The following is a 20,823-nucleotide window of genomic DNA, read 5'->3' on the forward strand; positions in this document are numbered from 1 at the left end:
GGTTTTGGATTTCTTTGGATTTAGCCTTGAGTCCCCATGTCTAAAGCAGGAAGTCACATTGCTTTTCCATTTCAGCTTACCAGTTTTCGACCTCCCGCTCCACTTTTGTTTAAGAATAACTGAAACCAGTTCTTACAGTGCTGAAATGCCTGTTGCTTAACATCTTCAGCAGTGAGAGCAACACTGAGATTGTGAGTCCATTCTTGTGTCAGGTTCAATTTACAGTGAGGATAGCTGGTGCCCCGGGGGTTTATATTTGGTAGCTAATTATGCAGCAATGTCTCAGACTTACTTTTGTCAGCCTAGACAAGTATGCCCCAGATACATCTTGGTAGTATTGCCTCTATTGGTGCTAATGGCTTTTGACCTCTTCATTGTGCCTTTTTTTCCTCTCAGCTTTTTTGAATCAGCGTACGTCCTCTGATTTATTATAATTTCCTTATTTTTTCTTTTCTGATCTAGTTTCTGCAGGTATGATGCCTTTTTGCAGGGTTTCTGGATTCAATCATTCTACTAAAACATGAGAAGCTCTTCATTTCAGTGTGGTTGTACTTATCTCTACCGTATTTTCTAAGTGTCCTTGTCTTTGAAACTTAACCTATATATTCAGTCAGAGCTCTGGGTGACCCACAGTGGCTGTTCATCCTCAGGGTATGAGATGAAGGAGCCACGGTGTTGTGTTGCATTCAGATCCATGTCTCCCTCTGCCCCAGTACCCAGAGGTGGGTGGTACTGCTCTGAGTCATCTGCTATAAATTCCAAATGATAACATCTTCTGCTTCACGATGCTCTTATTGGCAGCATCATGCATCACCAGTGCTTGGTCACATTTCTCCAGTCTAATATTGCTGCTCATCACGATTGTGGAGATCATATTGCAGCTGGCTCTGCAATCCAGCTGGAATCCAGCTAGCTGTTTGATCCAGTGACACGGTTATGGATATGGCTGATAGTTTTCCTGTATAGCATTAGTACATGGACAGTCTTTGCTTAAGTTACGTGCTGTAATTTGTCCTCCTATAGGAAATTTTTCTGTCCTCAATCACTGTCAGTACAACTCCCTGTGCTCTGCTCTTGCCACCCACCCTGGGATTACTGCAACATTAGTATAATAAGCAGTTCTGTTTCCCACAGTTGTCCTTAGTCTGTGTGTTTTTTTCTTTCCATCTTTCCTGATGCTTCCCAGATCCTGTGCATAGGATCAGGGTGCCAGCAAGCTCAGTCTGTCTTTGTTTTGTCCCCCTAAATTCTTCAGACGTGTCTCTATGTACTCCATCTTCACTAGAATTTGTCATTGCTTTCATCCTTTCCCCGTATAATTCAGCTGCCTGTGTTGTTTGCAGATATTTAGCTTGGGTTATATTTGTTTCTCTCTATTGATTGTTCCACGAGTGGTCTTGCCCCGATTAATCATTTTTCTCTTTCTAAACTTGAAGAAAGTGGAAGCAGTCCTAGTTCAAGCATCTACTTGTACTATATAAACATCTCATGGCATAAGGTTAAATGTTTTTTGGCTTTTTTTTTCTAAAGTATCATTTTTTGGGGGGGATCACAGAACTCACTGTGAACATCTCATCACCTTTTCCAACATTTCCAGGATATTTAGAACAATTTTCTCATTTGATATTTGTTCATTTCTTCCCTATATTCTTCACCATAGGGCTGAGAAGGTGATGGGACAATAAAGTAAATGACCTTCTAAAATACACTGCTCATGCTTAGGAGCAAAACCTGAATCTGTACAAAGGTCTAATTTTTTTCTGTTAAGTCTGTATCCCTTGAAGCTGCCAATACTTTCTGGTTGTAAAAGCTGGTTTTCAGCTCCATCCCTTTCAACTACCCCACTAGTCTGGTTGCTGCCAAGTTTTTCATGTGTTGGGCCATGGTTATTAATGCCAGAGGACTGTATTAAAAAAATCAAGCTTGTTAAAAATTTAAAATAGACTGCTGCTTTTGGTAATGCAAAATGCTACATTATGATTCTCCAGCTTTGTAAATACGTGGACGATTTTGATAAAGTTAGTGGGAGTCAATGGTTTTTCATTTTCTGGCCTATAGGTTCATACCTCTGTGCTGTCCATGCGCTGATGCAGGGATACTGCAGTGATTTCACACAGGGAGAATCAGGTCTGTTTGACTTATGATGAGCTACACCAGTGCAGGCCTGGCTGTGGCAGAGCTACTCAGGTTTTGGAGCTCTGTTTCTTGGTACCCAGATTTCTACAGGAATAAGTTTGATGTTGTGCAAAGTTTCAAGTTGGTGTTTTGCTACCCCTACCTGTTCAGATCTCATAGGAACCTGGAGTTTCTGGGAAATGCAGTGCAGGCAGACAATAGCATGGCTTCTCTGGAGTCAGCTTTGGTCCACTCAGGCAACTTCCACCCATGATGGACCCCAGGTCATGCTTCCACCATTCCTGGCTATGGAGTTTCTCCGCCTGAATCACAGTTAATCCTCTGAATCTGGTTAAACCTCCCATGAATAACTGAGAGTGCCTGTGTGTGCTGAAACATCAGCATGCCGTCGAGTGCTTTGATGAACTGGGGCACTAGTGATTGCTGAGAGTGGGGGACTGAACCAGGATTCTTGGGACTTCAGAGGCAAGTGACCAGCTTAAATCTGATTTACAGGAGCAGATGTGCAAGTCCTGCATCTTGCAACCCCCTTAGTTAGCTTGGGAAGACAAAGGTACCAACAATACTATTGTTCTTTCTGTAAACTTTGAAACCTGTCTATCTCATTGGTATCTTCTGTGAACACAAGAGTCTGTGGTTCATCGTTTGTTGTTTAGCTTGTCCTGATACTGACGCCATCCCGTATCAGTAGAACAGAGATATTACCACCTTCATGCCTTCCTGATGCCTGAAGGGAGCTCTCTGCAACTGAAAAGTGCTTATTGTTATTGCAGCATGATTTTACTGTGGGTAAAGTTTTTAATTTTTCCAAATGATTTCCAAACTCACATTTCTCCTGTATTTGCCAAATCTTGAGACTCATTCCAGGTTCAGAGCCAACGACATTATCTCTGCTAGTCAGAACTTGCTTGGAAAGGTGATTTCTTCCATGTTGGCCTACACTCTGTCATGGCATCGAACTCATGGAACACCTTGGCCCCATCTCTGAGCCCCATTTCAAACACATTTGTGCCAAAGGAAGGAAAGTAATTGGCTAAAAGCAAGCGATTATAGTATCTTTAAAAAGAAAAAAAAAAGTTATTATGTTAATTTTCCTTGAGGGATTTCTCCTTGGATTGTTCTGAAACTTAGTAAAAAAAAAAATCATGGTTCGAAAGCTCATTCACTGCTTATGAAGGGATTGGCACTTTGCTTATAGTTATTATTATTTTTTCCCTCTTTTTGGTGACTAACAGTATTTTTATATATTAAAGACAAATGAAGAAAATATTCCCTTCTTTTGGAGGATATATTTCCGGGGAGAAACCAGGCCAGGAGTGGCTTTCAGACTTCTAAATCTGTTTTATGTGGTGTATAAGAGATCGCTGTCATCACCCAGACGCAGGAAATACCAGTGCTAGACTTAAGGGGGACAAAGTAAACTCGACAATGGACTGAAAAGAAAAATAAACAATCAACCAACCATTTTTATAGCTTGTTTTTTTCTCCTGCCTTAACAGTAACATTCACCTTCACTTACCAGAGTTCTGTGAAACATCTGTATCAAGCCTTAAACTTGCTTGACCTTAGCTGAGGTTCAAGGTTCAATATATTCCATGTGCATGGATGATTTTACAAATCCATGAGAGCTCCAACTCTATGCAAGCCCTTTTTCCCTGTCCCAGTATTGGCCTCTTTCTTGCTAAACAAATCCAAGGACAACTTTCTCTCTCTGTCTTTCTTTCTCCAAAGACTGCTGCAGGGATGCCCTCGGGGCTTGCAGGGTGTTACAGAGTTTAAGAATAAAGAAGGAAAGTTACCTTGGAGGATGATGTCGACCTACCATAACTGCTTCCCCAGATGGAGTCTTTCATAACTTGAAGAATGATATGTAAAGGGCTCATTTTGCTAAGTCTTCTAAAACAAATGGCTCAGCATTTGTATAATTTTAAAATCTGTGCTTCTTATCTCATTTGTATAATCAGGACAGATCTCTAAATGGCTCTGAACAAGTGAGTCTCAGTGCTGGATGATTTCTCTCTTCCAGCTGCCTGGCTGTGTTTCTTCTCAGGGCTCCTGCAGGTTACTTTAAAGCCACGTAACAAATATTTGCATGCATAGAGTACAAAATGTGGGACAAATGTGGAAGGGTCCTACAGAACCTCGTGGCAGTCAAACAAGGCTGGAAATAGGAATTGTTATACATTTGTTATGACTTCCCAGCACGAGTTATATTGATGACATTATCATGTAGATATACTTAAAAGTAATTTCTGTCTGCTGTAAATTAAGAGCAAAAGCTCACAAGCTCTGTTGCTATCTGGAGTGATGTCTTTTGCAGCAATTATCTGACAGGAAAGCTGCAGGGTGAGAAAGCAGTCCTTGTTCTCTGTGGTTCATGCAGTCTCTGTGCTGGATTGCCCCTGTAGGCACCTCGGGATCCTGCATTGCAGCCGTGCCCGTGAGAGGAAGGTCTGCTTGCACTCCTCTGGAGGGCTGCTCTTACTTGATCAGGCAGGTCACCGTGAGCTCTGAGAAGCATTCCTTTCCCCTTGGATGGTGCAGGATATTTCCTCTTGCTAATTCTAGCCAGTCCCGGAGGCTGGAAGTGCCAAGAGAACGCAAGTGCAGATATTGGAGCCAGCTTTCTACTCCAGCAGCAGCAAAACATGATCTGGCTGAAAAAAAAGAAGAAAAAAAAAAAGTGATGGATCTTGAATACTGTCTTATCACTTTCTCTCTAATCTGTGCTTTAAGAATATGAACAGCAACAGCGTCATGCCCTTTTTTCTCTTTTTTCCAGCATGTTGTCATCCAGAGGTTTAAAAGCACAGTACCAGTAGAAAGATAGTGTTACCCTAGCTCAGACACCTGCAATAACTTCAGGAATGGAGGAATAGGGTTTTCTGATCAGATGCTGTGTGATATCCGAGGTAATCTTCCATGCATCTTTCAGACCTAGTAGAGAGAAAGTGGCACTTACTTCTCATTATTCCTCTGTTCACAACATAGATGTCTACATCAGATGTGTTGTTTTCATGTGCCTATTTCTCTCCAGTGGTTATGGAGAGACTGAGGTGGAGGTGCTGAGGATGTCTGGAGTCAAGTTGGTTATGTGTACATCATGCAGTACAGAACCTCTCAGATTTGTGTGGGTGAGCAGACATAAGGTTAGAAGAGCACATCACCTCAGCAGAGTTTTGTGTGTGGTGAAAGGCATGGCAGTTTAGCACAGGAGCAATGCCATTTTTTCCAGCATGTGTGTGGGTATCTTTGTCCAGATCTGCATGGTGCCAGGTACTTAGGCATAGTATTTTGTGTGGCACAGCTGAGACATACAGTTGGCCAAGGCATAATGTCTGGAGGCAGAAAACTGAAAAGCTAGCATGTGATTTTATGTACCTATGGGCATGTTGTTAAATCAGAGACTTTCTCTCCAGGGGGCAGGAGTTTTTTGCAGAAGTAGATAGTACACTGGTAATTGTCCTTCTCCCCCCAGGTGCAAAAATCATAGAATGAATTGGGTTGGAAGGGACTTCAGAGATCATCTACTTAAAACTCTCTGCTGTGGGCGAGGTTGCCAACAACTAAATCAGGCACTAGATGAAGGTGCCCAGGGCCCCATTCAGCCTGGCCTGGAATACTTGCAGGGATAGGGCATCCACAAATGCCTCCTTGAAATCTGGCAGAGGACAATTCTCCTCCTGCAAGGATTCTGATATAAGGTGCGGGCCTTATTTGTCAACACACCTCTGGGAAGCAACAAGATCTTCTCTCTTTCCCCAGATCAGTTCACCTTTTTTCTTGAAGTAAATAAACTTTTTGAACAACTGTTTTTTTTATGGAAGAAGGTTCATGGAGCTGTGATAAAGCACTTCAGGCTGTAACTTACACTTGTTTCTGACGCTTCACTTTTATTGCTTTAAAAAGTTCTCATATGAGCTCATTTTAGAACTGAGTACTTCAAAGGTTGTTCAGTCCATGTTTCTTTGAGGGTGCCTGTGCAGCCCTATAATTTTTTCCCATGTTCTATTCTCTCTCTCTTTTTTTTTCCCTTTCATCCTTATTAACTAGAAAACACCAAAGGGATTTTCACACACCAAAAGGAGTAGTCTTGCAATAGTCTGGCCATGCTTCTTTAAAGGTTACTGTGAAATCACAGTCCATATGCATTTTCATGTTCATACTCTATCAGGAGTTCCATGAGCTACAATGGCTTGCTCGCTGTAGATCTGCAGGCGGAACTGCTCTGATGAAGCCCTCCCAAAAGGATTTGAGATGAATGAGAAATAATTGTTTTACCAACTATGATTTATCACACAGGTAAAGTCTCCCATCAGAAACCACAGGCTATAGAGTTTTTGAAAAGGAGTGATGGGAAGAAGGGATCATTGCCAGCCTGTATGCAGTCTGATAATTTCTGCTTCCTCCTCCCTTTCTACCAAATATAAGGGCATATCCAGTAGGGAGATGGGCTTGATCTCTGTAACACATTCTGAAACTAGTTTCCTCACCACTGCGAAGTTTGACAATCTTAGTTATGGGATTGCATTCTCTGTTCAGAAATTGAATTAACATTGCCTTATCAACTCCTGCAAAATGGATTTTGCAGTCAGTCTTATCACATGTGTGAACAGAAGAGCTAGAATGGAATTATAAAATTCCCTAAAGTGTGCATTGAGAAAGAAACCTAAATATTTCCGTAATTCTACACTTAAACTATAACACAAACACCATCCTCAGAGTACCTTTTCCTGTGGCTCCAGTTTATTTTTTTATTATTGTTGTTATTATTATTACTTTTCAGCGGGAAAATAGGGGAGAAAACTGAAAAGTGGTTGCCAGAAGAAGTCATTAAGAAAAGAAGAAAGGAAGGTCTTGAATGCAAAATTAAGTACATATGAAAGCAGTAGTCACTATCTGAAACTTCACAGAAATAGCCCTCTCTGTGAAGAAAACCTAACCTTTGCCTATAGAGTTGCATAGTAAGTCATCAGGGAAAATTATCACAGCTAGAGTACATGGTTCCAATAGCCTTCATAGTACTAGCATGTACTTGGAAAGAGGAATCCTGTAGTAATACAGCTTTCTGAGGGGAACTCCTAACTCTCCTCAGATGCCTGATCTGAGGCAGGTGGTGCATTGTGAGGATCTGTTAAGCTCTTAGGGTGAAAGTTTCTTTCCAAAAGTGCTCTGTGTTTCCAAACACCAAAGCCATAACCCATAAACACTTGATTGGAAGCAGTCATTGATATTGCTAACTGAAAAAACCTGCCTTTGCAGGAATTCAGTTACCTCAATTGTATGGTTATTAGTGATGACTATTACTGCTGTAGCCTAGGTGCTGTGAGGTATAAGTAGACCCCTTCAGTTGATACAAGGCACCTATAGCATGTTTGCTGTACAGGCAGGTAAGCTGTAATATGTTTGGTGTTTCTGTATGCAAATATTATTGGGTTGACTCTTTGGGCTTTCTGTGTATTGGATTGTATTATCTATAGCATTAGAAGATGTTAACCCTTACATTCTGATTAATTCTGAAAGAAGGGTATTTTTTCACTGTTCTGGTACAAATCTCAGTGAACTTCTCTTCCTCCATGAGGGGTCAAAGGAATTATATATTCATATGCTTACTAGACGATCCAAACAGCTTATGTAAGAAATACTCATTTTAGAAACTGTCAGTTATATGTTGAGATAGCTTTTTTTTTTTTTATAAAAAAAAGATCTAACTTCTCATACAAAGATTTCATTATTCATAACTCTCTTCTCAGTAATTGAAAATGAGATAAATTGTATTAATTAAAAATGCAAAAATCAGGATCCGTCTATGCCGTCCAGTCCCAAAAGAATGACCTTGTAGTTACAAAGTACACTGTGGATATAAATACATATGTGTTTATGTCCTGTCTTTTCCATCAACTTTGCATGGCTTGGGTTATATCGAGTCAGCTGGGATTTTAAAGAAGAGGCCACGGGTCTAACGCACTTAAAGGTCACTGCGGTTAGTGAGATCTGGGGCATCTCCAGACTCTGTTTAAAAAATTCACACTTCAAATTTGTCCTCTTTATCTTCTTGCCTGTAATTTCAAAACAATATTACATCTGTGTAGGTGAGAATCCTGAGAGAAGAATGAGCGGAATAATGTGCATGTGTCTGACTTTTCCTTATTTGCTTGCTTTTTAAGATAAATATTCCCTAAAGGGATATGATGCAAAGAAGGCGTGTGCAGCATGGCTTGAAATTGAAGTCCTTTTAAAGTATTTCTGATTGGACACCTAAAAACTGGAGGCAGTCAGTATCACTACTTGCTCATGGAAACCTCAGCCAAGATTTTTTCATTTTTCCCAGAAGAGCTATGGCCAAGATGGCTGAGGCTTGAAAGCTGTGTATTTACATAAGCGCAAGTTACAAATCTGTGGTTTTTAGGGATGTTTGAATTTCACCGCTTTACACTTGCAGCATGTTACAAGTTGCTGTGAGTTGTTCGCAGATTGTGAATGTACAGCCTATGGAGAATTACTCCTTCCTTTGCCTCCTTCTTTTTTGGAAAGCCATATTTTTTCATGTCTGCTGGATTGTAGTATTCTTGTTTGAAGTTGTGGATTGGTCACTGCCAGAAATTAGTGGCTGGGAATTGTTTCATCTTGATGCACTGCCTCCTTAATGGAGGCAATAATCCACCAGCCAGAAAAGATGCTTTTTTTAATGCAGTGTGGAAGTCTTTTTCAAGATGGGTTCTGGAGAGTTTCATCCTGAGATGTACGTGCAGTCCTTTTGGATGGAAAGAAATATCAGGAGCATTCCCCACTGTTTGCATGTGCACTTGCCTGCTGGCAGGTGCTGCTCAGGTGATTCTGTAGAGCATGGTCACATCCCTGCTTGTCTTGGGGCTTCTCTGAGATGCTGCTGCTTGAACTGCCGTTTGGGAGCATGATACAGGCAGGTTGTCATTTCTCACTTTCACACAGCAGATGTACTGCAGGGTGCAGCTTGTGTCACAGGCTAGGAGGCGTGAACACCTTGCGAGTACCTCTGGATGCTTTTCCTTTTCACCCAAATGCTGGGGAAGGTTGGGATCACTGATTCTGTGCTCAGGGGAGGCAGACACATGAGAAAAAGTCTTCAGAGACCTCATTTAGACCCTCTTCAGTGGTAACCCCTATCTCAGATCCAGTCCTGACCCAAGGGTTTCAGGAACTTTTGGGGTGGACACCAGACCCAGACTGGAGGGTCTGTGGGAAGAAGGAGCAGCTCAAAGCCCCGCTTTTTTGTTTGTTTGTTTGTTTGGGATGTCTGCCAAGCAGTCTGTGGGCTGTCTTCTCTCTTTCTCCTGGTCATATACATGAATTACCAGGGTACATCCCACAGGTGGGAGAAGAGCATCAGTGTGGCTGAGGTTTCAGAGCCACCACTGTAGATGGCTCACTTCTTCTGGCTCCAGGCCTTGGTGATGGCTCCTGCTTTCACAACACTTCAAAAGCAGTCAAAGATGAGCATGGCTTCCCTTCCTGGTGAAATGTGCAGCTCCCTGGGGACTGCAGGGTGCTGTGTTGGGGCCACTGTTCCAGCCTCAGATGTCCCGCGTACGCCACTAAGCTCCTCCACGAGGAGGATGCTGGGCAGGTGTCCAGCTCCTGGCTCCCTAATGAGAGTGATCCTTGTCAGGAAGCAAAATGTGTTTCATACAGTGGTGGTTGGGCAATGCCGCCTCGATAAGATCCTGAACAAGCCACGAAGGGCCCAATTTGTTGATGGTATCTGCAGCAGATCCTAATTTGTTGGCGATACTTGCAGTGCACACATCCCACAACTGCTGGTGTACCTTCAGGTTCTCCAGCAGATATAGACTAAAATGCCTGGCCTCAAAAAGGGCTGTAACTTTTTGAAGCTGCACTTTTGGTCCATAGTTATAGCTGTTTTGGAGGGGTGAAAGCCTCTAGTCTGAAGGAGGAGCTGGTTGTAACCTGTAACAGGGCCACAGGAATACAGGAGCTCTCACTTTAATATCTGCAACTTCTTTGAGTATATATTTTTTTCTAAGCTGCTGATAAGATTGAGAAAATCTTACTCCTTATGGCCCTTTTAAAGTCTAGTTGTGTTGTGCTACATGAGGATGAAGTGGAAAGAGCTTTTAAACTTGATTCCAAAATTCAAAAACTCTTATTTTAACAGTAGGATGACTCCATCTTTGTGTTCATAAAAACACACAGAAGAGCCTAAATCCAAATGAAACTCAGCTGAAATTGGTCGTTAGGCTGCTGTCAGTAAATCTTGTTACAGGATGGTGAGAAACTAAGAGTGTCTGAAGATAAGGGTTGTGTAGTGGAGATTTCCACTAGTAGTTCTGCACATTTGTAGTTTGAAGTGCTGCAGATCAGCTTGCCCTTGATGGCTAGGGCTGAAGAGTTTTCAGTTTTTAATGTCTATGACTTTCTTGTGCTGAGTGCTGCCTGAGGGGACGTGTGAGCTGCCAGTGTTCCCAGCAGAGATTTGTTACCCCAGAGGATTTTATCTTTCACTAAGAACAGTGAATGCTGAGGCTTGATTCAGGAATTCTGGTCATTTTGAAGAAAGAGAAGTTCACAACTATAAAAAAAAATCTTTACAAAATTTAATTATAAAAGGGTGAAAGTTAATAATTAATGGCTTGTAGCAGAGTTATTAATGGCCTCATTTTTCTGTGTAATGAAAGTCTTAAGTTGTCCTGTGTGTTAGTTATGAAGCCAAAAAAAAAAAAAAAAAAGTAGTAAAATAGCAAGATTGATCTTAATTTCAAATTATTTTAAGTACACAGAATTGCAAAATTGTATCTATAAAATGTAGAAAGTTGGTTTACAGAGTTCTAGTTTAAGGATTATTTTATATAATAAAATGGAAAGGGAATTTGGGCTGGCTGAATTTTCAAAGCCCATCTTGAAGCCCCTAACTGCTTCTGGTATGAAAGTCAGCTAAGCAGCTTTGTGTTATTGTTTCCCCCAGGATGTCTTTTATGCTTTCTTTTTTTCTTCCTTCCCTTTGGAAGTCCAAGTGTTTATTTGCATGCAAGGTAGGTGAATTCTTTTATCTATTTGCGTATCATAAACCAAAGCAATTAGCATACTGCAGTTACAGTACACTTAAAAAACAAAACAACCCTTCAAAACCCTCAGTCAATATTATTCCTGGAGGGAAAACTCTTAATTAAATTGTATGCAAACTATAACAATAGGCAAAGTTGCTTGGTGTTTAATAATAACTGTTGGGGGTGGGAAGGGAGGAGGGGGAGCGAGGGGGAAAGAGTGAAAAAAGTAACTGTAGCATGGAGCTTTGCATGCCATTAACCCAAGGATAGAAATGAGGTCAGCCTTTGAAGGGACAGACAACATGCTTATCTGCCAACATCGGAAAGTCCCAAAAGATTAGCTTATTTGCCAGATGTTACTGGGAGTTCATCATTGACACCCTCCATTTCATGGGCTTCATTTCTTGCCAAAGTTGCAGTTGCCTTTTCTGCCCTTCATAGGCTTCCTGTAGATCTTCTCCAGTACATAGCTCTCGATTTTTTCCTTGAAGTCGTTGTGTGTGGTGTTTTCTTTTAATTTTTTAAATATTTTATTTTTTTTTACTTCACAGCAATAGGCATGATAAACCATCTTAACTTGTGAAGATGATCTGGAGACTCTTTGTTTTCCTTTCATACACCCACGATAAAGCTCTTGGCATAAGAACTACTGACAAGAAGCATAGCAGCTTCCACAGCTCTGGGAATGATGCCGTGCTTGTGAAAGGGTTTGCAGAAGATAGAGGACCCACCTCACTTAACACTATTAACCTTTGGGAGATGAGTGAAAATTGGGGCAGACTGACAAGCCATGCGTTTTCTGTCTTTTTTCCCTTTTCCTGGCAAATAGCTGTAGATACAATTCTAAGCATCCTGTACTTAGTGATTAGTAACTCACTAGGGCATCACATATTGCATTGCAGTGGTGTTAAGTGTGTAACCCTCTGAAAACCTAGTAATGAGAGAGCAGGTGCAATTGGATCTGTGTTAATAATGTCTGTAAGAGTCTGGAATGGAGTTCTCTGCATGTATCTTCTCCTTTAAATCTTGTGTTTGCTGGTAAATATTGATTTCAGTTAATGGTGGTTTTAACTTCTATGTGCATGTTCTGTGCCCCAAGGGACTGTGTCCCAAACAGGGAGAAGCCAAGACTTGCTCATAAAGAAAGAACAGAGCAAATACATTTTTCCTTTAAAACACTAGCTCTTAGTGTCTGTCTCTTGAAGCAAGATTCCTGCCACAGCTGTTAGTGTAGTTTTTTGCAGTTCTTCCCACCTCTCTTTGTGCAGAACAATTTGAGATGGACGGTGACTTATGTAGACAGAGATATTATCACCACTCTGAACAACCAGTCAAAGATTGATTGACTCTTTGAGATCATAGAGCTTTCTTCAGACTATTTAAGGTGTCTTTTTGAATCCTTCTCTAAGATAGATTTTCTCTTTCTCCCTTCCTTTCTCTCTTCCTTTCTCTCTCCCTTTTTGCCTTCCTTTCTCCCTCCCTTTATCCCTTTCTCTCTTTTTATTATCCCAAGACCCACAGCAGTTTAAATCTTCTAGTGTAAGCACTTACGTTGAATACCTAATGGGATAGTTATTCATGTTGGGATAAACATGAAATCAACTAGCCATAGACACTTGACATTCTCCTTAACATTTGGCATGTTGAATCTCTAGACGCAGATTTTGGTTTTACTTAGCAGGTTTGGGCTTTTCCAGCAGCAAAGAAGATTGCAAAAAAACTAATTATAGGTAAAATGGAGCAGTGATACAAGTGTCGTTTCTGTCTGCCAGTGTGTGAAATGTTCACTGTCAAATAGTGACTTTTCCTTGCATTGCCTGTGTTTGTGGTTATATTGCTACAGCCTGTGTTGCTGCTGCTGCATGTGCTGTGAAGCAAACCTCTGCATTGTCAGCAAGGTTGCAGTCAGGTCTTGTGCTGTTTCAAACTTGTAACGAGGGAAAGCAGGTATTACGGCTGTTCTGCAAATGACATCAGTGGGGGACAGTTGCAAAGCTACAAGCCTGGAAAGCTTCCAGGGGAGGCAGTCCCTACATGGTCAGTTGCAGGGTGTAAAAGAACCATAATATTCCTAGAAGTGCTTTTCCAGAGTTGAAGTAATAGGTATCTTTCCCTATAAAGATCTGATTTCCCCTATAGAATACTTCTGTGCTGAGATAACTTTCATGAACTTTCAAGAGCTTTTTTTAAAATTTGCTCTCTGCCTTTGTTTTCCTATTTCCTTTTATTTTGTCTTCTATTGCTTGTGCTTAATAACCTCATGGTTATTTCCATAAAACAGCGAATCCTCTACACCAAGAAAATCCACGCTGGATTTCACATACTGATGTGGAGAGCCTAGGAAATGAGTACTGATAATCTGAACTTGTGCTCATCCAGTACTGAGGACAAGTTGTGCCCTCTACCAAATGTTCCTGTCTTGATTGGTTGAAATAAAGTCTTGGGCTCTAACTTCTGTTACATGGGAAGACAGCAGGCCATCTACTCTCTATTTTGAGTTTATTTTTCAAAAGTATCCTTTGACTTTCTTCCTCTTTCCTTTGTTCTGTACCCAGAGGTCTGCAGGCCTCATTTCCACTATCTTCCTCCACCTCATTTCCACTTGTGGCTCCTTGTCCTCTGCTCCTTTGGGGCGCTGCTTTCACCTAGTTTTCCTGTTCTTTGTCTCTTGAGTTTTCCAAACTTCATTCTTCCTCCCTTTGGAAACTTCCTATCTTTGTTTCCCTTTTCTGCTTGGTTACCCTCAGCTCTATTTCTTCCCCCTTTCTTTAGAAGAAAGTAGATCTGCAAGAGACAGTTATTTGGTTTTCCTTGATTACAGAAACTGTTTTACAGTGGCCAAATGCTGAGTGGGGAAGTGAGAACACTTCTGCCTCTGTTGATCTGGAGACAGATGGGTATACCTGGAAGAGAGAGAGATGGGGAAAGCCTTTAGACTGTTTGAGAACCTTCCCAGAACTGGGTTTTGTTCATACAGGCAGTAAACAAACTGAGGAAGTCTTTTAAAAGAATAGGATGTTTGGCAAGTATGAAAATGCAGTCTTTTTGATAGTATGTTTTAAGCTGATCCTGAAGTATACTGCTGGCCAGCACAGGTGGCAGGGGACATCTGTACCAGCAAGGCACCCTGTGCCACGTGGACGGTGATCTCTGCTGCCAGCCATGGGGATGGAACCCAATGCCACTCGCTGTTGAGGCAATTCACACATCAACCACTTTTTGAGAGCACTCCATTCTGCCTGAAGATTTATGGGGCTCTCCTCTTTTAAAACAAATGAATAAAGGCCCAAGCTGAGTGTTTTTCCACATATAAATGTCATAAATGTAATGACAAAGACTTCACTGGAGTACCAGTGAAGGCTCAAGCCCCAGCTCAAATGTGTATCACATTAAAGGCCTTCTTGGGGACTCCAGACACAAATTACTTTCCAGCATCCAGAACCATTTGGAAATGCTTTAATCCTGAAACTGGAGGGGAGGGGGGGGTTCTAATGGAAATGCTGACAGACCCTCTGTTGTAGCAGCTGGAGCGGGCAGGGCCGTGATAATGAGCCCTGTATGTGTGCATGTGGAAAGCATGATGCTAGCCTCAAAAACAAGCACTTCCACCGGGCGCTCCACAAAGATGAAAACACCATGCACCGTTTCAGCACAACGATACTTAACTTTGCTTTGCTCATGCAGGGGCATACTGGGAACAACTGTAGGCATTAACCCTGCACGTGCTACCCTTCCAAAACCAACAGGTCATAATAGCATTTGCAATAACCCTGTAATTATCTGTAAATAGTCCTGTGCTGATGAGCTGCCACTAGCATTTTAAAATGCTGCATACATCGATGGCGTTCTTTGATATTCACAAGTGCACTATAACTACATCTCCTCTCACTTCTTGTACATTGTGGCCATGACCCTAAGAAATAGGTGATGCTTCATTTATCGCTCATGTCTCTGCATAGTTGCTGCAGATTTTGTGCTTGTGTTTAGCAATTTCAGTGACCTGGGTCACAGCAGCCTGAAGAAACCTGTCCTGCAAACGTGCCCAGGTGATTAATTTCAACAAACAGGTTGCTCATATGAGCATAATTACTCACTCGTGCAAATGACAGGATTGGTGCTCTGACCTGTACCAGGCACATGGTAGTACACCTCCCCACCGGTTCTTTTTCACTGTTAATCAGAGGACTGAAAACCTTGCAACGTTTAGACAGCTTGAGGTTGGAGGCTGAAATGTCACTTTTAAAAGAGGGTTAAAAAGGTCGCACAGCTGCAAATAATAATAGCCCAATGAAAATCAGACTCTTACTGCAGCCCACTTCAAGAATAACATTGAAACAGGAAACAAGCCTGCTTGATGTTTTTACCAGTAAGGCAATAAGATTACTGCTGAGTTTAAAAAGGGGGGAGAGGGAGTCAGAAAGGACTGTGTTTTCTTGGCATCCATTGTTAGAAGTATTTTTCTGATCTAAAAGGGATGGTTGTGTGGTTCTGCTTGAAGAGCGTAAGGGCACGGGGTGCTTCCCCTGGATGCTGCTGGGAGGGGATCTAACTTGTTGCTGTGCTCCGAGAGTGGTTTTGTTTCTTCTGTTTGCTTTATATTTCTTTCTTCTCATATGCCTCACTGCAGGCTTCAGTTTTATCATTTACAATAAAAAAATTTTTAGAAGCATCTTATGCAGAAATCAAGCAATAGAAAAACATGTTGGCTTGCTGCAGTTCTTACTTTCTCCTACATGTGGCATAGCTTGGAGGAATCTTTCTATGTTTCTTCTATATTTTTGTTTATGTATTTTATAGCTGGAATACCTTAGCTGCTTCTGAGCAGGGTGATATTTCAGAAGAGTGGCAGGCTACAACAGTGTAGCAGATTTCCTCACTTCTATATTCAGCCAATAAGGCTCTTTACATGGTCACAATAGGGCAATAAATGCTGACAGATGTTGTTAACATCTCTATTAAAATTCAGCCCCCTTTTCTGCTGCATTAAGCATTCATATCTATTGTTAATAACACCAGGACTAATGCAGACAAATCAACATTATTGCTCACTTATGTTTGTAACTCTTATATATCTCTTTGAAGAGGCCATGCAGTTGCGATAGGCTGTTATCAATAAATGAATACAAATAAGGCAGAGCAATTCTTAACCTTTCAGTCATCACAGATTTGCCTGATATTCTTTGTGTGCTTTCACTGTGGCAGTCATGTGTAGTACTGTGAAAGGTGCGTGAGTGTAACTTGAATATTTAAGACCCTAAAGGTTAATAAGCGCCTTAATTTAGATGGAAAGGTTGCTGTGATTTATTTTTATTAGGTGCAGTAGATATGTTGCCATTGGTTGTGTGATTTCCTTCGTGCATGCTGAACCACCTGCACAGGCTGTACAGAAGGGGACTTGGGTTGTGTGGCCCTGCACACTTTCTCTAGAGGCAGCAGGCAGCTTCTTTCACTCATTTACTCTTCTAAGTGAGTCAACGTAATTACAGCCACAACCACAGCGATGGTGTTAGATATGAATTCTGCGTAGTGCAACTTGACTTGAGGGCATCTGATAACTTCTTTTATGGGTCAAGTCACACGAGGCAGTATCCCGGAGGGCATACATGATAGGGCCATTCTGGATTATTTATTTAGTTTTCTTAACATTAGCCTCTAAAATAGTCTGCAAAGAGTGGTTCTGGGGAACCAGCAATTGCTCATACCTTTGTGGTAAAAAATTACTTGATGTTGGACCCGACACCTTCTTGAAGTACTGAGAATAAAATCCAAGTCCATGTTTCCCTCAGTCAGTTCCAACACTCCAGATGCTGATGTGCACCATGCGTACTACTTTGGTGCTTGCCCCGTGTTGTCTACCTAGATAACCCTGGTAATTATACAGTTGTATAAATTTATGGATTTAGGGATTAAATCGCAGTGCTCAGAGAGAGCAAAGAAGTCTTATGTGTTCAGTACTCAATTAGAAAACAAAATCCAAATAATTTATGCCAACATATTAAAATTCAGTTGGACGCATGGGACCAGAATTGTTGCTCTCTGTTTTCTCTAACTGAGTACCATCCATTGTTCTGCTATTGAAAATGCAGTTGTCACTGTCCCCTGAGGAGGGGAGGAAGAGGTAACATAAACATTTGGCAGAGCTTCAGTTGCAGGAGTAATTGAGATCTCAGATAAAGGCTTTTTTTCCCTTTTTATTCTGTGAAAAGGTCTTTAGGAAAGACAACATTGCAGGGTCACATACCATAAATAGAGGTGGATTTAAAAATCAAACTAGCTGGGGGTTTTGTTTTTGTTTTTGTGGGGGTTTGTTTGTTTAGTCAGTTATCTCTCTGCTGGCTGTTTCTGTCCGGCAGGATAGCATTAATTCTGAGAATTTTTATTGCTTCACCTCTGAAGAGCCTGTCTATGCATGGACTGGAACTGAAATAGCCAAAATTAGAAGTAATTTTACACTTTAAGTTATTTTAGTGTAAGTCTTGATGTAAACACGCTCTTTCATTTCTGATTATGAGTGTCCTATTTCAGTTTAACAGAGATGTAAGTTAAATCAAAACAGGATATGAATAATCTTGAGGGAGTAAATCAGGTACAACTGTAGCTATTTCAGTTCTAGCTGGATAGCTGAGCTGGGGTCTTCCTTACCACCTGACTGTATTTGGTTCAATGAATTGTCTGTCTCAGGCCACGTTTTGGTGGAGATGTTTGTATCAAGAAAACCAGTTGGTGCTAATCAGAACCTTGAGGGGCAGGATCCTTGCAGAGGTTAAAGGTGAAATGAAACTGGACTGGGAGTCAGTGGAGGTGGTAAAGGAAGCTCTGTTGACTTTCTTTTCTTTTCTTTTGGGCGTAGGTAGGAAATATACTCTCAGTCCAATGCTGTCCATTGGAGTAAACTATAATAAAAAAGAAATAGTTATCATCCAAAAGTTTTGTTGCTACAGAAAACTTACATTACTGAAGATAATCACTGTAATTACAGGTCTGGGCTGATGTTTGAGTTAACAGTACCTTTGTTATTTGCTCTTGGAAATAACGTCTACGTAATAATAAGTGTGGTTAAAATATTCCTGGTAACCAGAAGTGACACACTGATTTTAGAGATTGATGGCAAAATAGACTAATTTTAGTACTTGTATGGTATATTCTTGTGGCTTTAGGATCAATTTCTGCTTCTCTATTAAGATACTCATTTTTGTTCTATGAGAGATTCACACAAACACAACTGTAATATTTGTGTCAGTGGGGTTATGGTGAGACTGAATTTTAAGGGATTTAAAGCCAAAGTCATAGATGGTGCTCTAAGGTGGGTCAGCTATTTCCAAATCATAGTGCCAATTGTAACAACAGGCTCCAAAGATTCAGCAAGAAGAAATTTGTTTATTTTAAGTCCTAGGCTGTTACTAACAAATGATTTTTGCTCATGCTGGTCAGGGCCACACTGGGAATATTGACCCAAATCAGCCGCCTTGCTGCCTTCTGAGGGCAAACGCTTTCCTCTTGCCATGTTTACTTAAGACCCAGGAGCTTTGGAGCTTAATTATGGGGCTGTGACTGCTATGGTGAAGTTGTAGTTTTAGTCAAAGCTTCTGGAGCTCCTTAGGATCTAGTTGATCTTTTTAAAGGTGTTGATGCATCTTAGTCTGGTTCATATCCATAGCCTGAATATAATATATTTAAGTTATTAATATGGAACAATATGGACAAAGAACTTCAAAAAGTGGGCTCTTTCTCAGAAATAACCTAGACGTCTGGTTTTAATGTTGTTCAGGAGGAACTGAAGAAGGAAAGGTAAAAACCTTTAATTCGAGATATTTCTGAGCAGACACGGTCTTATCTAATAACAACATTGAACATATGCTTTTTCTCTGAGGTGGGATTTCTGCTGCTAAAGCCTAATGGACATTCTTTTCTTTCTTCAGAGAAAATGTATGCTCAGGAAGGAGTAATTAGAGCTTAGACTTAGGGAGCCTGCTAAGTATTAGCAAATGCAGTACTGTAAGGATGAAACTTTGCTCTGCTTTTTTCTCTGGGGGGGAGGGGGGGATTTTGAAATTAAAAAAAAAAACTGTGAAGATTGCATGTTGCATATATTCGTGATATTTAGAATGCTTATATTCATAGGTTCCCTTTCTTTCCCCTTCCCCCTTTTAACATGTAGATTTATGAGGAATCAAAGATGAACTTGGAGCAGGAGAGGCCTTTTGTCTGCAGTGCCCCAGGCTGCTCACAGGTGAGTGGAGTCAGCGGTGATATTAATTGAGTCCTCAGCACTAGCTCTGGCTTGCATAATGCCTCCTGATATATTAGCACTTGTCTAATAATAATGTAGGTTGTTTTTTTTTTAAAAAAGTCCTTCCTGCCCCTCAATTCCTTCCTTGCTCCACATGATGTTACTAAAAAATATTTAAGGTAGACATAACATCCATTTAAGAATGAGTTGGTAGAATGCTTCTCAAGCTTCTTCTGTGCCTTCCCTTGTCCCCTAATTTTTCAAGCCAGCTACTGCAAATTCCTTAATGGTTAGTATGTGGGGACACACTAAGTGACATGCATTTGTCTTTTTCCTGCTTGTATGTAGGATGCAATATGTTATGTTTCTTACTATTTTGATACTATATTAATATTGAATTTCTCCTGATGTTTTTAAATACTTAAATACAACACTATCTTTTTTTTTTCCTTTTCCTTTTTTTCTTTTTTAATCTTGGAGAGATTTACTCTACTAAATATTCTCAATTGAAAATGCAGCCTATAGATGAATTCTGCCCCAGGATGCACGTGTGGGATTCCTGTTGACTGGCAACCTGCCATGTGCTTCTGAGGATATAATCTGACCTGTAACTTGAGATGTTTTACCAAAAAAACCTCACAAAATACAACAAAAATCCCAACAACCTGAAGTGACAAGGATTTAAACTGCGGAGTTGTTTAATTTGACTTACAGATTTCTTCTGCAGAACCAATACCATCATCTCTTCCTGTTCAGTGCCAAGGGAAGTTCCATGTGTGGCACTTCCCATCCTAATTGGTTTAGTGAAGAGCTTGCAGGAAAAACTTTTGAGGCAAGGACATATTTTGTGCTTTTGCTACAGGCTTCCTGCATGCATCTGTTTTAAGTGATTTAGCTTACCATTTCTCAGATTCCTCCTCTCTTAATGAGGGTAATATTTCCCTCTATGTTGAAGGTTTTCAGCTGGCTCATATTTTTACAATCCCATAGGTTCTTGGGGTGAAACAATGGGCTAACAAAGTACTATGTGAGTATTACCAGAATGTAGGCATTTCTGTCAGCAGCTGAACTAAGAAAAAGGAGAATTCTGAGATCCTTTGAATGAAGGCTGAGCAGCTTTGCTGTTTCTCTAAGTGGGAACCTTTCTATAGATGCTGGAGTGCATCATTCTGATTGTCCCTCTGACCAAGGCCCTCCACAGGCAGAGTTAAGCTCCCACTGGACTATCCTGTCACAGAAATAGAATAATAATATCTGAGTCTTATGGTCAAAGTTGAAGTTTTTATTGAATTCTTGAACAAACTTCCACTCAAATCAGTGGACATAAGTGTTTTCAGTCAGTGGAGGGGAGCTACAAACTCATTTAGGTGCTCAGAGGCATTATTCTGTTGTATGCGGTTGCAGTTTGGGAAG

At 40.9% G+C, this 20,823-nt stretch overlaps 1 protein-coding gene across 3 annotated transcripts in view; it reads left to right on the top strand.

The window, feature by feature from the left end:
- CREB5 (cAMP responsive element binding protein 5) overlaps positions 1-20,823 on the top strand; it is a 241,078-nt gene that overhangs the window by 16,849 nt on the left and 203,406 nt on the right. For all 3 annotated transcript variants that reach the window (XR_001553120.1, XR_001553121.1, XM_015853850.1), the window contains exon 2: positions 19,339-19,410. Coding sequence is in view for 1 of the 3 variants with exons in the window: in XM_015853850.1 (XP_015709336.1) it covers positions 19,357-19,410 (54 nt within the window). In the remaining 2 variants the exon portion in view is untranslated. The remainder of the gene's footprint in view (positions 1-19,338; positions 19,411-20,823) is intronic.

The sequence above is a fragment of the Coturnix japonica genome, chromosome 2, assembly GCF_001577835.2.
Source record: "Coturnix japonica isolate 7356 chromosome 2, Coturnix japonica 2.1, whole genome shotgun sequence".
In the NCBI taxonomy this organism is placed as follows: domain Eukaryota; kingdom Metazoa; phylum Chordata; class Aves; order Galliformes; family Phasianidae; genus Coturnix; species Coturnix japonica.